The following is a 12,750-nucleotide window of genomic DNA, read 5'->3' on the forward strand; positions in this document are numbered from 1 at the left end:
GCAATGGCCTCTTTCATCAGGATAATGTGCCCTGCCACAAAGCAAAAATGGTTCAGGAATGGTTTGAGCAACACAATGAGTTCAAGGTGTTGCCTTGGCCTCCAAATTTCCCAGATCTCATTCCAATCGAGCATCTATGGGATGTGCTAGACAAACAAGTCAGATCCATGGAGGCCCCATGTCGCAACTTCCAGCACTATAAAGATCTGCTGCTCACATCTTGGTGCCAGATACCACAGCACCCCTTCAGAGGTCTAGTGGAGTCCATGCCTCGAGGGGTGAGGGCTGATTTGATGGAAAAATCGTGACCTACACAATATTAGGCAGGTGGTCATAATGTTATGGCATAATGTTTGTGGTATTGATATCAATGGTCTCTGATGTTGCCGCTTGCTCTATGCAGACACTGCTTGCGCTGGAGGTCTACGATGGCTAGGAGCTGGGAATCAGTTTTCACCACCCGTTGCCGGGCCTATGGAGCATCCGCCAAACCACACTGTGGCACAGTTCATCAAAATGCTCTTGATTGTGCAGCGGTAGAAGTTCATGAGGATCTTGAAAGACAGGCAGGCCTTTTTATCAGCCATCTCAAAATGTACAGGCACTAAGCCTTTTTGAACAGGGTTCAGTTGTTGCGGGTCCAGGAGAGTTCCTCGGGGATGTGGACACCCAGGATTTTGAAGCTGGACACACTCCACCTCAGTTTCATTGATGAGAACTCGGGCGTGACCGCAGCCGTTAGACTGTCTGTAATCCACAATGAGCTCCTCAGTCTTCTTGGCATTGAGGGCCAGGTTGGTGTTAGAGCACCATGCTGCCAGGCACTTGACCTGCTCCCTGTAGACTCACTCATCATTTTCACTAGTCTGGCCTACCACCGTGGTGTTGGAACTGTGTTCAGGAACGCTGTTGTGGATGGAGTATAGGAGGTGGCTCAGCACGCAGCCTTGTGGAACACCAGTTTTCAGGATCAGGGTAGAGGACGTGTGCCCTAAAATCTCCCTCCGGGTGTGCCATCCGTTCTGTTAAAATCATGATGCTCCAAAGTCCATTTTTGTGAGATGATTGTCGTATTTTGTCCATTTTGTTTTTCGCCAGTGATCATTCGTTAGCGAGGAAAAGGCTAGGTAGTGAAGGCAGATGGGTTGCTAGCTTTAGTCTAGCCCTGAGGCCTCTATGCTTGATTGTCGCATTCTCATTCAGTCAATCAATCAATCAAATGTATTTATAAAGACAACAGTAGTTGTCACAAAGTGCTTTTACAGAAACACCCGGCCTTAAACCCCAATGAGCAAACAACAGTAGTGTTGAATTTCAGTGGCTAGGAAAAACTCCCCAAGAAGGCCGAATTTTAAGAAGAAACCTAGAGAGGACCCAGTCTCAGAGGGGTGTGCAGTCCTCTTCTGGCTGTGCCGGGTGAGATACTAAGAGTCCAATTGGAATAATTAATAAATGCATGTGGGCTAAATTCTGAGTCTATTTAAATTTAGACTAGGTCAGAAGTATGACCAGATGGACAAGGACAGGGACAGCAACGGGCCCCGCAAACCAGGTAATCCGCAGGTGTGGACCAGGACCATATCCTCCTAAAGTTTAAAACGTGAGGACACTGGGAAAATTCAGAAAATGCATTCCTCATATCAACAACGATTTAGAGTGGAGAAGGAGAACTGACCCAGTCCCCCAGCACAATATTATAGCAACGTATGACCTTGGTACTGAGATGGGGGGTCCGGCAACACTGTGGCCCTACCCTGAATGAGGGCCGAGTATTACCAGCAGAGTACAGCCCAATTGCATAAGTGTGCAACAGAGAGACAACAACAAGCCAGTGACTCTTCCCCCGAAAGGCATTAGAGGGAGGGCATCCCAGTGGCGACTAGAGCCCCCGGCCAGGCTACACCTAATCATAAACCGTTCTGTAGTGATGCGTTTTTAGGAGACAAAGTTTGCACTGAGTTTCCATTTCTAACCTTAATTGGCTGATCGTTCCACAGTAGTGGAGCTCTATGAGAAAAGGCCCTGCCTCCGGCCGTTTGTTTAGAAATTCTAGGTACAATTAAAAGGCCTGCATCTTTCGATCGTAGGTTACGTGTAGGTATGTATGGCTGGATCATTTCAGCAAGGTAAGTAGGAAGAAGTCCAAGTATTGATTTATAGGTTAACAGTAAAACCTTAAAATCAGCCCTAACCCTAACAGGCAGCCAGTGTAAGGACGCTAGTACAGGAGTAATGTGTTAAAAACAAAATAATTCTAGTTAGGATTCTAGCGGCCGTGTGCAACACTAATTGAAGTTTATTTATTGATTTATCAGGGTAACCGAAAAGAAGAGCATTGCAGTAATCTAGTCAAGAAGTAATGAAAGCATGGATTTGTTTCTCTGCATCAGTTTTTGATAGAAAGTTTCTGATTTTTGCAATGTTTTGAAGATGAAAATAAGCAACTCTTGAGATATATTTTATATGTTCATCAAAGGAGAGGTCAGGGTCAAGGGTGACGCCGAGGTTTCTTACAGTTTTTTGGGATACGACCATGCAGCCGTCGGGGTTCACAGTGAGATGTAACAAACTTTGTTTCTTGTGTCCTAAAACGAGCATTTCTGTTTTTCTTGAGTTTAAGAACAAGAAGTTCTCTCATCCACTTCCTAATATCTGGAATGCATGCTTCCAAGGTAGCTAATTTTGGGGCTTCTCCATGTTTCATTGTTTCACCTGCTAAAGTTTGGTACGCATCCGGAGGAAAGGGAGCAATTTATTATGTTCAACATTGGCTGACATAGCACAGGAAATGGCTCCTTAAGTAATTTTGTTGGAATCGGGTCTAGCTGACAGTTTGTGGGTTTAGAACTCAATACAAATTGAGTGAATGTGTCGAGCAATATGGTATAAAAAAATTCAAGTGTCCCCATTGACACCTGTTTTTTTTTTTTTTTTAGGACAGCTGAGATTTTGAGGACCATAGCAATTTAATGAGGAGTCAGTTATTTGTTTTCTAATGGTGATGATCTTTTCATTAAAGTAGTTCATGTATTCATTACAACTAAAGTGAAGACCCATTTTTGAGCTTTGCTTTTTTGTTAACTTTGCAACTGTATCAAAAAGATTGTTTTTGTTCACCTCAATCAGGTTGGAGAAATAAGCTGATCAAGCAGATGTGAGTGATTTTCGGTATTGTAATGTACTGTCTATCCAGGCTAGTCTGAATACTTCCAACTTTGTGGAGCGCCACTTTCGCGCCAATTTTCTGGAAGCTTGCTTAAGTGCTCTAGTATTGTCTGTGTACTGTGATGGCAATTTCATCAATCAGAACTCTTAAAGGAGTAATTACAGAGACAAAATTCTCTTGGCATAATGAAGTTTATTTGCAAATAGAGAGATGCGTCAAAAGCTTACAAACATAATCTGAGGAGTCTATAACTTAATACATGAACAGTCATCAGTACTTATAGTGGAAAAAGGGTGTGGTAAGATGCTGTCCATTGTGACGGTAATTTTATCGATCAGAACTCTTTTAGAAGGAAGTATAGAGACAAAATACTCTTGGCACTAAGTAACAGTTCATTTATTATTTGGGGTGTGGTAAGATGCTGCCATCTGTTTCCCCCAAAGGGCGGGCTGTCCCCCCACCTTATCCTTCCTGCCAAAATGTTTACTGTTGTGTTTACCTAAACTTCACACAAAGGACAGTTCTCCTTCCTGCCATATGCAACTTCTTCAATTCTAAGAGTTCTTACAGCATCTGGACAGACAATAGATGCCCCCTATGCAAATACCAGATCCCCCACATTCCTGAGGAACAAAAGACTGACACGCTTCTTCTAGGCAGGAGGACATGGCCCAAATACCTGTTAATCCTCTGATATTATACAGACGTGTGTCACAATCAAAGTAAAGATTTACATATCAGCCAATGGAAAGACAGACATTTCTCAAATGCACCTTAGTCAAAAAGTTCCATAACAAAGTACAGAGACGAAATACTCTTGGCACATTCTAACAGTTTATTAATATTTGCACATATGAGAGACGCGTCAAACGCTTACAAACAATCATCTGAGGAGTCTCTAACTCAATATAGCTCATTCAACAGTATATATCACATACAAAAAGAGGTGTGGTAAGTTGTTGCCCATCGGTCTTATGTAACATTTACCCAAAGAGCGGGCTCCCCCCCCACCTTATCCTTCTCAACTCAACTGATTTATGAGTAACCATCTAATCCACTGGTGCCGGTCAAGGATTTGTCCCCCTAGGACAAATACCAGATCCCTCTCGGCATCTTTAACTAGTAATTCTCACATCCAAACAATGGGACTCAGGTTTCAAAATTCTCACTACACCATTTGTTTTCACGTACGTTTTACCCAAAGGGAATCCTTCCTGCAATAATTTTTACTTTTGTTTGCCTAAAGGGGCCAAATGACCTTATTCCCCCCAAGGAACACATTCCTAAGAAACAAAGGACTGGCACCCTTCTTGGTCTAGACAGGAGAACAGATGGTCAAAGTACCTAGTGGTGCTCTGATATTATACAGACGTGTCACAATGAAAGTAAAGATGTACATACCAGGCAATAGAAAGACAGACATTTCTCAAATGTACCTTAATTCAGAATTTCCATATCAATCCATTCTCTTGATACCAAATCAACCCTTGGTATCAATCCTTAAACAGTTTACTCATTAGGATGTAGACAGCAACAAAACAGTACTCTCTAACAACATGACCCTGTTGATATCATTACCCTAATGATTAGAGAACTGAACAGACCTGAAATCTCTGGATCCTCATTTACATGCTTCTAGACGATTACCAGCGTATTAACTCCAAGACCACACATTTTCATTATACAGAATTATAACATAGAACAGCAATAACCTTTTATGCCAAAATCACTGGTCAAAAGAAATTAATTCAAGTGACACATATATTGACAGTATGGGACATGTATCATCGACACGTGGGTGTGTAAACACCTATCACTGAATACATCCTTCAATTTGTCACTGGTACAAAGTCCTCTTATGCCAGTTACTCGATTCACTGAAAAGTCCTTTAATGGTTCCAATTAGATGTACTTCCAAAGTCATCACAAATGTTCTGCTCCTCCAAACGTCAGACAGTCCGTAATGAACCATTTCTTGGCAGACCATTGTAATAGAACGTGAATGTCAGATGTATATTCCAAGGTGTTGTCCTTCATAGCTCAAATGCAGGTTACCATGACACAGCTCTAGTTGTCTTCATTCTAGATGCTTTATCAGCCAGGTTAGGAGAATCTGTGTGCTCTCCTTTGTGAATGCCAAGATGACCAATTTTAGCTAAAGGCTCTATAGCTGCAGGCCGAGTCGGAAGTGATGGTCACCAGTACCAGAAAATTCACTCTTTTAAATCTTTAAACACTGAAGCCCTCCTGTAGCGTGTGTCGTCGACCACAGGTTCCTCTCTCAGCTACCTGGACAGCAGATGAGATGTACCTGGTATGGACCCAACCAGCGTGGCATGATGTTGTGCAGTTGGTCTTCCGCGCCCCAGTAAATGTCGTCCAGAGCCGGAGCTTTCCTTAGCCTCCATCCTCTCGGTTGGAGGTTGCCTTTTCCATCTCATGGCAGAATCATCAGGAATAGAAATAGTCCAGCTCACAGGAAGCAGGTATTACTGTAGACGTGCGGCACCCCAGGGTAGAGTCCGTTCGTGTGTGTGTGTGTGTGTGTGTGTGTGTGTGTGTGTGTGTGTGTGTGTGTGTGTGTGTGTGTGTGTGTGTGTGTGTGTGTGTGTGTGTGTGTGTGTGTGTGTGTGTGTGTTCCATCTATCTCATCTCAGCCAACCTCACAGTTGTCCTTTAAGCCAAACTCAGTCTCTCTGTGCTCCAACAAGTACTCTATTGCCAAATCACTTTCAAGTGTCCTGTACCTGTCAGTGAATTCTCCTTGAGAAGATTAGTTGCAACTGCACAGTACACAATCAGAAATATGTCCATTACATTAGCTTGTTGCATCTTGTTAATGCATTCGAACCCAGTCCTACCAAACACTCAAACCTATATTTCCAATGTCTTTCTGCTTCCTTTGTCTAAATAGATTAGAACAGTTGTAAACAGTAACAGTATAGTCCTGCTAGTGTAGAACATATCAACAAATCCACTCTTTTCTATAGTTGGTTTAACAACCAACAAATAACAAAACAACACAAAGAACAGAAGAACGCTATTTTCCATTTCCTATTACTGTTCCGATTACTCATCAGTTAAGATACTTCTGTGTGAGCAAACTATTACTCTCAAAGAGTAGTACATGAACAATTCTCAGTTCACCTAACCAGATCTCAGGTGGTATATAAATATATCTGATTGTGTTGTATCGGAACTACAATCAAATTCACCTTTGATTCACATAAATTATCAAATACCTTATTGCAAATCAAGACATTTCACACCATCTTAAAGTTCAAATGACGTAACTGTTATTTAACCTAAATGACTCCACCATATGTTGCATAGCATCAATTTCTTCTAATTTCATAGCATCAATTTTCTTCAATTTCTTCTAAGCATAAAACATGACCCCCTCCCCTTATTGCCCTATCTCCCCAGAGCTCATCCTGGAGTGGGGGAGGGTTTACTAACCTAAGGATAACAGAACCTAGTCTTGAAGAATGGTCCCCTTATCAATTAGGGACACATTTGTGTTATCTTGAGAAACCAACCTGCTAGGCAATAGCATGCAAACCCTTTTGTCCCATCATTCACACCTTAAAAAACAAAAAAAGGTGTTACCCATTAACATTCCAGTGGTTGCCTATTAGGACAGAAATTAAGTACATATGTATATATGTCTATAAAAATAATGAAGAGACATTAAATATGTAAATAAACATGGAATTGGCACTTCCGGTTCTTTCAAGTCAAAACCAGAGTAATGAACACCAAGTATTCAATGTAGCCAAATTAGAATACCGATTTTGATAATGTCACCAGTAAGTCTGTTTCTCTTCTTAAGAGTTCAAACAAGTCAAAAACCCATTTCAAACAGCCCCCCCACCCCACACACTGGTATTTGTGTGAGTGAGTTGAGCACTCCAGGGGGTCTGTACCTCTCTTTACAATTTAGACTGTAAAACTTATCAACTTGGTTTTTTAGAATAGAATTTGATGCAGAATTTCTTTCTAAGTTTCAATTAAAACAAGTAAACATGTAAGGAATAACAAAATGTGCTCCCTGTGCCTTTTTACCCACTTATTCCATAATGCATGTGATTAATATGATTACTTCTAATCAAATATCATACAAACAAACTGAACAGTCACATTCTCATAGTCACTATTCATCCATTAAAATTAGTTATTTCTTAGCTAAACCAAGTCAAAATGGTAAGATGTATTCTACTCAACCATAATCATGTTAGATTTTGTATAAAAAAAAAATTCCCCCCAAAAATCCAAATTAGACAAACACTGTGAACGGACACTAAGGGATGCTGATTTTAACAGATGCCAATTTTCTGTTATAACTATGGAAACAAACTCTTTAAATACCTATTTAATTTGCTTTGAACAATAAGTTCAACTCTTTTTCATCTTAGATCATAATTTCATACAGTAATAGTTTTATACAGTCCGCCCCGCTTTCACGACGGAGCCAACAGAAAATGACTCCAAGTGTGAATGCAGAACCATTTCAGGACAGAAATGGAAATCGATAGTTGGGATGAATCAAACATTCATTCAGTCGCAAACTGAATTTCCATCAAAAAAAACATCCATAAACAAAATCAAAATAACAAATGTGCCACACGTCCGCTCGTGAGAAGGAATAATAAACCATATAACCCATAAACAAAGTTGTCTCACCCAGTGAAACTCCCAAATGAAAATTTGCTTTTCCACCAGCAATGGCCAAACCAAGTTCAGACAACACAAACATCATGACTCGATTAACCTCCTAAAGTTTAGGGAATGTTCTCAACTTAGATGCATGTCTATGTAATTCAAAATAGTGGTGATCAGCCACAATCAAACCCACAACTTTCATGCCTATTTCATGCACAGACATCAAGATTGTTCTACTTATTAACAGTGGGGGACGACTGAAGGTCTCTACCCTCACTACAAGTAGGTTTCTAAACCATACATTTTGACATGAAGCTATTGAAAAGAAAATACATTTAGCTTGCTCTTAACATTTGATTAACACAAAACTGAACATACTCATGTTGGGGAAATTACCACAGGTGAGAACCCTTAGTGCTAAGCTACTTTGATTTGAGGGGAAAGGTTGGTAAAGGAAAACCCTGGGGGTCTGCCCCCCTTCCTAGAGCCAAGGAAAGTTTCCACACTAAAACGTGTAGTAAGAGACGTCATGCGCCCAACTTAGCCGATATCCCACATTAACTGAAGGTTCAAAGATCTTGCCCGGCTGCACGAGCTGTGCCGGGGGGCTAACACGACTGTCGTTTCTTCCTGGTGGCACAGACGCAGTTTTTTCTATTTCTACACTAACATAATCCTTGCCTGACATTTGCGTCAGAAGCTGAGCCTCTAACTCTGCTATCTTTACCTGAAGACGATGGTTCTCCTCCGTGTTGTAGCTACAACAATTACAGTGATAAGGCATTTTAATGATACTTAGTTCTATTAATTATGTCCAAAAAGAGTCCTGGTGTAGTAAAGTTTGTTAAATGGTCAACAGATGAAATATGGCATTGGTAAACATTTAAAGTAGAATTTGACCAATTAGTTTATATAGAGTAAATTCTAAAGTTTGGCAGGTGGCCAGGTAGGTAACAGCAGGCAGCGTACAGCACTGTCTGCAATGGAAATTACATTTTGTTTGGAAAATCTTTCCCAACCCTGTTGCAGAAGTTCCCACATGTTGCACTTGTAGATTGCTTTGCTTTTACAATTTCTGGCCAGTTCATCACAAACCAGCTCAATGGGGTTTACGTCTGGATGCTGTGCTGGCCATTCCATGATTTCAAGCCTACCATCTTGTTCTTTTCTTCTAAGGTAGCCTGTAGGTATGCTTTGGGTCAGTATCTTGCAATAGGATGAACCCCTGACGAACCAGTTGTATGCCTACTCGAGGACGTTCAAAAACCCACCGTGATGAACCAAATATTTATATTTTGATTGAACAGTCCATTGCACTTCTATTCCTCTGTAGTCCACTTGCGGTGTTTACTGGCCCAGATGTGCTTTTTTCTTATTTTTCCATTTTAGCAAGGACTTTCTTACTGCCACTCAATCTGTCATACCTGCAGCTCAAAGTCTTCTCTGCGCAGTTGAAATTGGAACTTGCTTTCTTCAACCCGTGTTAAGCTGTTGTTGAGGCTGTTGTCCTGTGAGCCGCCTATCATGCAAGCTGTTGACTCTCAAACTTATTTTCTCATTCTGTTGTGGGTCTGCTAGACCTTTTCCTGTCCATTTTTCTTCCATTTTCTAAGTGTCTTGATTGTTTAGGAAACTACTCACCGACCCCTTGGTTTTCTTAGCAATTTTTCTAACAGAAAGACCTACATTGTTAAGGGATATAATGTTTCTTCTGTCTTCATTTGTCACTTTTTCTCACCATTATGATAGCAAAAGACAAGGGTCTAATAACACACTGTTCCAACACTGCTTTTCTGCAGACAGAGGGTTTGTAAGTAATTAACAAATGTTGGGACACCTGTAGGAACTGGTAGCATCAACTTTCAAGGATTAATTCACTTAAGTTGTTCACCCATTCATAGTCCCTATAAAAGACCTGTTTTATAACTCTGAAATGTACATTGTGTATATTATGTGAGTTTTTGATTACCTAACTTTTACCGCTTATCTTTGTAATATTTTAGATATAAGCAATTTAAGCCCATTGAATATTTCAATAAACTGGAGAAATTGTGGTTTTCTGAAACTTGACCGGTAGTATATAAATAAATGTACAATCAAATATATATTTAAATATATAATTGAATACCTAAATAAATAAATATTTTTAATTTCCTTATTTATTTAATATAATGGTGCATTAAATCCTCTATAGATATATGGTTGTTTTAACCACCTAAAATTGGCGCACAGTGTAAGTTGTTTAGGATAAGAATCAGCTAAAATATGTCAATGTTAATATCAGTCACTTTTTCATGACACTAACTGAACTTTCCCTGACCCTCTTCCCTTTAGGGAGTGCCATGTCCAAATCCCACCAGATCCTGACTCTGAGAGACCTGGACAGTACACGCCGGCCGCGCCGTCTGACATCTCGGAGTCGCCACTCCGGGGACTCATCCTCCCCGACTGATGCCCCTGCGGGACCAATGACCCTCCGTTCGGGGGGCACACTTCACCCCAGGTCACTTCCCTTCAACTCCCCTCCCAGACCCAGCGAAAAAACCCTGGGTTCACCTCGGCGTGGTCGGCCGCGTTCCAGCTCCTCCAACTGGGGTTCCCCTCCCTCCCCTCCCTTCTATGTTAGCTATGTTGGCGCCAACGGTAGTCCCCCATCCAACCTCCCCCTGGCCCTCCGCCACTCTACCAGGATCAGGCAGCCATTCAAAATCACCACCCCCGTGTCAGCCGAGGTGCCGCATGACTTCTTGGCCTCGTCTGAGCCAGACGACGCTGGGATGGTTCCCTCGAATGGGATCACGTTGGCCACGAGCAACATGGAGGAAGATGCTGTTCCCCTGATGTCGGATCAGGACTTGCCTTTCACGCCGTTTGACGTGGCAGATGCGGACGTGGCTGTGGCCTCTGTGCTGAACGCCAAGCTGGAGTTCGACGAGGCCTTGCTTAACGAGAATGTGGCGCTGCACTGTGGAGGCTCTCAGACTGGTGGAGGAGATGTGGAGAGGTTGGAGGGACTAGAGGAGGACAGCCAGACTCAGGGTGAAGATAACATGGACGACAACAACAAGGCCCCAGTATTTACCAAAGCCATGGCCTCCACGGAGGACCATGACAATGGTTCCTCTGACGAAGATTTGGATCACTACTTGAAGTTCTCCCGTACAGTGGTTGTGTGCGAGGCCTCCAAAGACCCGGGGCAAGCAGTTATTCCTCCACCTCCTACTACATCTCATTCCATCTCGCAGCTCGATGGAGCAGATAACTGCTCCGAGAGTGACTCGAGCGAGGCTACTGGCGATGATGAAACTCAGGAAGAGGGGACCAGTAGGAAAGTCCAGAGTGCTGACAATCAAAATGTGTTTGAAAACTGTGACACTGACATGCCATTAGAGGAGGTTCTGATGGACTCTGACCAAACTGAATTTAAAAAAGAGTTTCTTGTGGATTCCTCCAGTGGCCATTTTGTTCCGGCTGACAGCAGTACCAAAGTTCAAAATGAGTTTCTCTTGGACCCCTCCAGTGGTCATTTTGTTTCATCAGGTGACGGCACCAGAGTCTACCTGACTGATGATAAAGAAGAGGTTGTTGATGACAGTGATAGCGACAGCTCCTGCTCCGCGTCGTCAACTGATTCTCTTATTGGAGTAGACAATGAAATTGGAGACCCAGACTTTGAGCCAAAACCCAACTCACGAGCACCACCAGTCAAAAATGTCAAAGTCATGCAACGGCCTGGTCCTGTGAGGGTTAAATCCATTCCGCCTAAACCCTCACCCAAGCAGAGAAAAATTATCAGGGTTTCCCTACCCTCTGGACCAGTCCTGCCTCTGAATGTTCCCTCTTCTTCCCCCCCAATCGCTGTCCGACCTGTTCCAAGGACACTTGCATCCACCAGCTCTCCGACCCCGGTCGTAATAAATGGTTTAAACTCTCTACCCTTACAGACAGCGCCCACTAGGGGGCGAACCATTGCTATCCGGCTGTCCACCCACAGTCAAGTAGCTCAGCGGCCAGTGGCGGCCACATCTCTCTCTGGTACCTCCAACTCATCCCTGTCCCCACAGGTTCTGCTTGTCAACCGTCAGGGTCAGATCCTGATCAAAGACCCGGCGACCAACACCTTTCAGCCGGTTAGTACTGGTTCGCCGTCCTACGGCCGCATCAGCCAGATTGCCAAGATGATCCACAGCAGCGGTGTCCTGCCCCGCGCCGTCCCCAGGGTGGTTGTTGCGCCGGCTGCAACAACACTTTCGCCACGCGCAGCCATTTTCCACAGCTCGCATTTCCTCACCAGTAACAGGAACAACAGCGCACCGGCCACTGTCAACACCAATCTTGTGATCAGGACCCCGGAGAGTTTGCACGAAGGGCGGGTACTGGTTCGAGCCATGCCTGTGACAAGTGGAGCAGAACCGGGAAAGGTCAGGTCCATTTCGGTGCCTGGTTCATCGCTGATGACCAGTAACCAGGCCCAAGCTATCTTAGACCGAGCCATGGCTTCCCATCGCGAGCCATCACAGATACGGCCCAACATTCTCAGAACAGGCCAGTCCCAGCTGAGTCCGTCCCAGTTCCAGGTACCCTCCTTTCTCAACAAACTCGAGTCCCCTGTGACCATGTCAACCACTCCTGGTGAGTACTTCCGGCATGAGCAGGCGACTGTCCCCAACCCACGGTCCCAGTCCCAGGTCCGAGTCAAGAGGGTGTCCTCAGTCGCCGAGCGTCCCGGAAGGAAGAAATGCAAAACCGATTTTCTCCCTCAGTCACCCTCTATTGACATGGATGACTTAGATGGCAGCAGGCAAGTCAAATTACCACATGTAACAATTTATCATTTGAAATGTTCTGATCCTGACTGCACCACATGTTTGTCAAGCAAAATTGGTCGATGTTGCAGAGTAAGAGTCACAGTTGTTTTCCTC

General features: G+C 43.3%; 1 protein-coding gene across 4 annotated transcripts in view; it reads left to right on the forward strand.

The window, feature by feature from the left end:
* The window catches only part of kmt2ba (lysine (K)-specific methyltransferase 2Ba), a 73,376-nt gene that overhangs the window by 46,054 nt on the left and 14,572 nt on the right, over window positions 1-12,750 (forward strand). For all 4 annotated transcript variants that reach the window (XM_029122696.2, XM_029122697.2, XM_029122699.2 and 1 more), the window contains exon 29: window positions 10,163-12,629. In XM_029122696.2, coding sequence (XP_028978529.2) covers window positions 10,163-12,629 — 2,467 coding nt within the window. The remainder of the gene's footprint in view (window positions 1-10,162; window positions 12,630-12,750) is intronic.

This window comes from Esox lucius, chromosome 10, assembly GCF_011004845.1.
Source record: "Esox lucius isolate fEsoLuc1 chromosome 10, fEsoLuc1.pri, whole genome shotgun sequence".
NCBI lineage: Eukaryota > Metazoa > Chordata > Actinopteri > Esociformes > Esocidae > Esox > Esox lucius.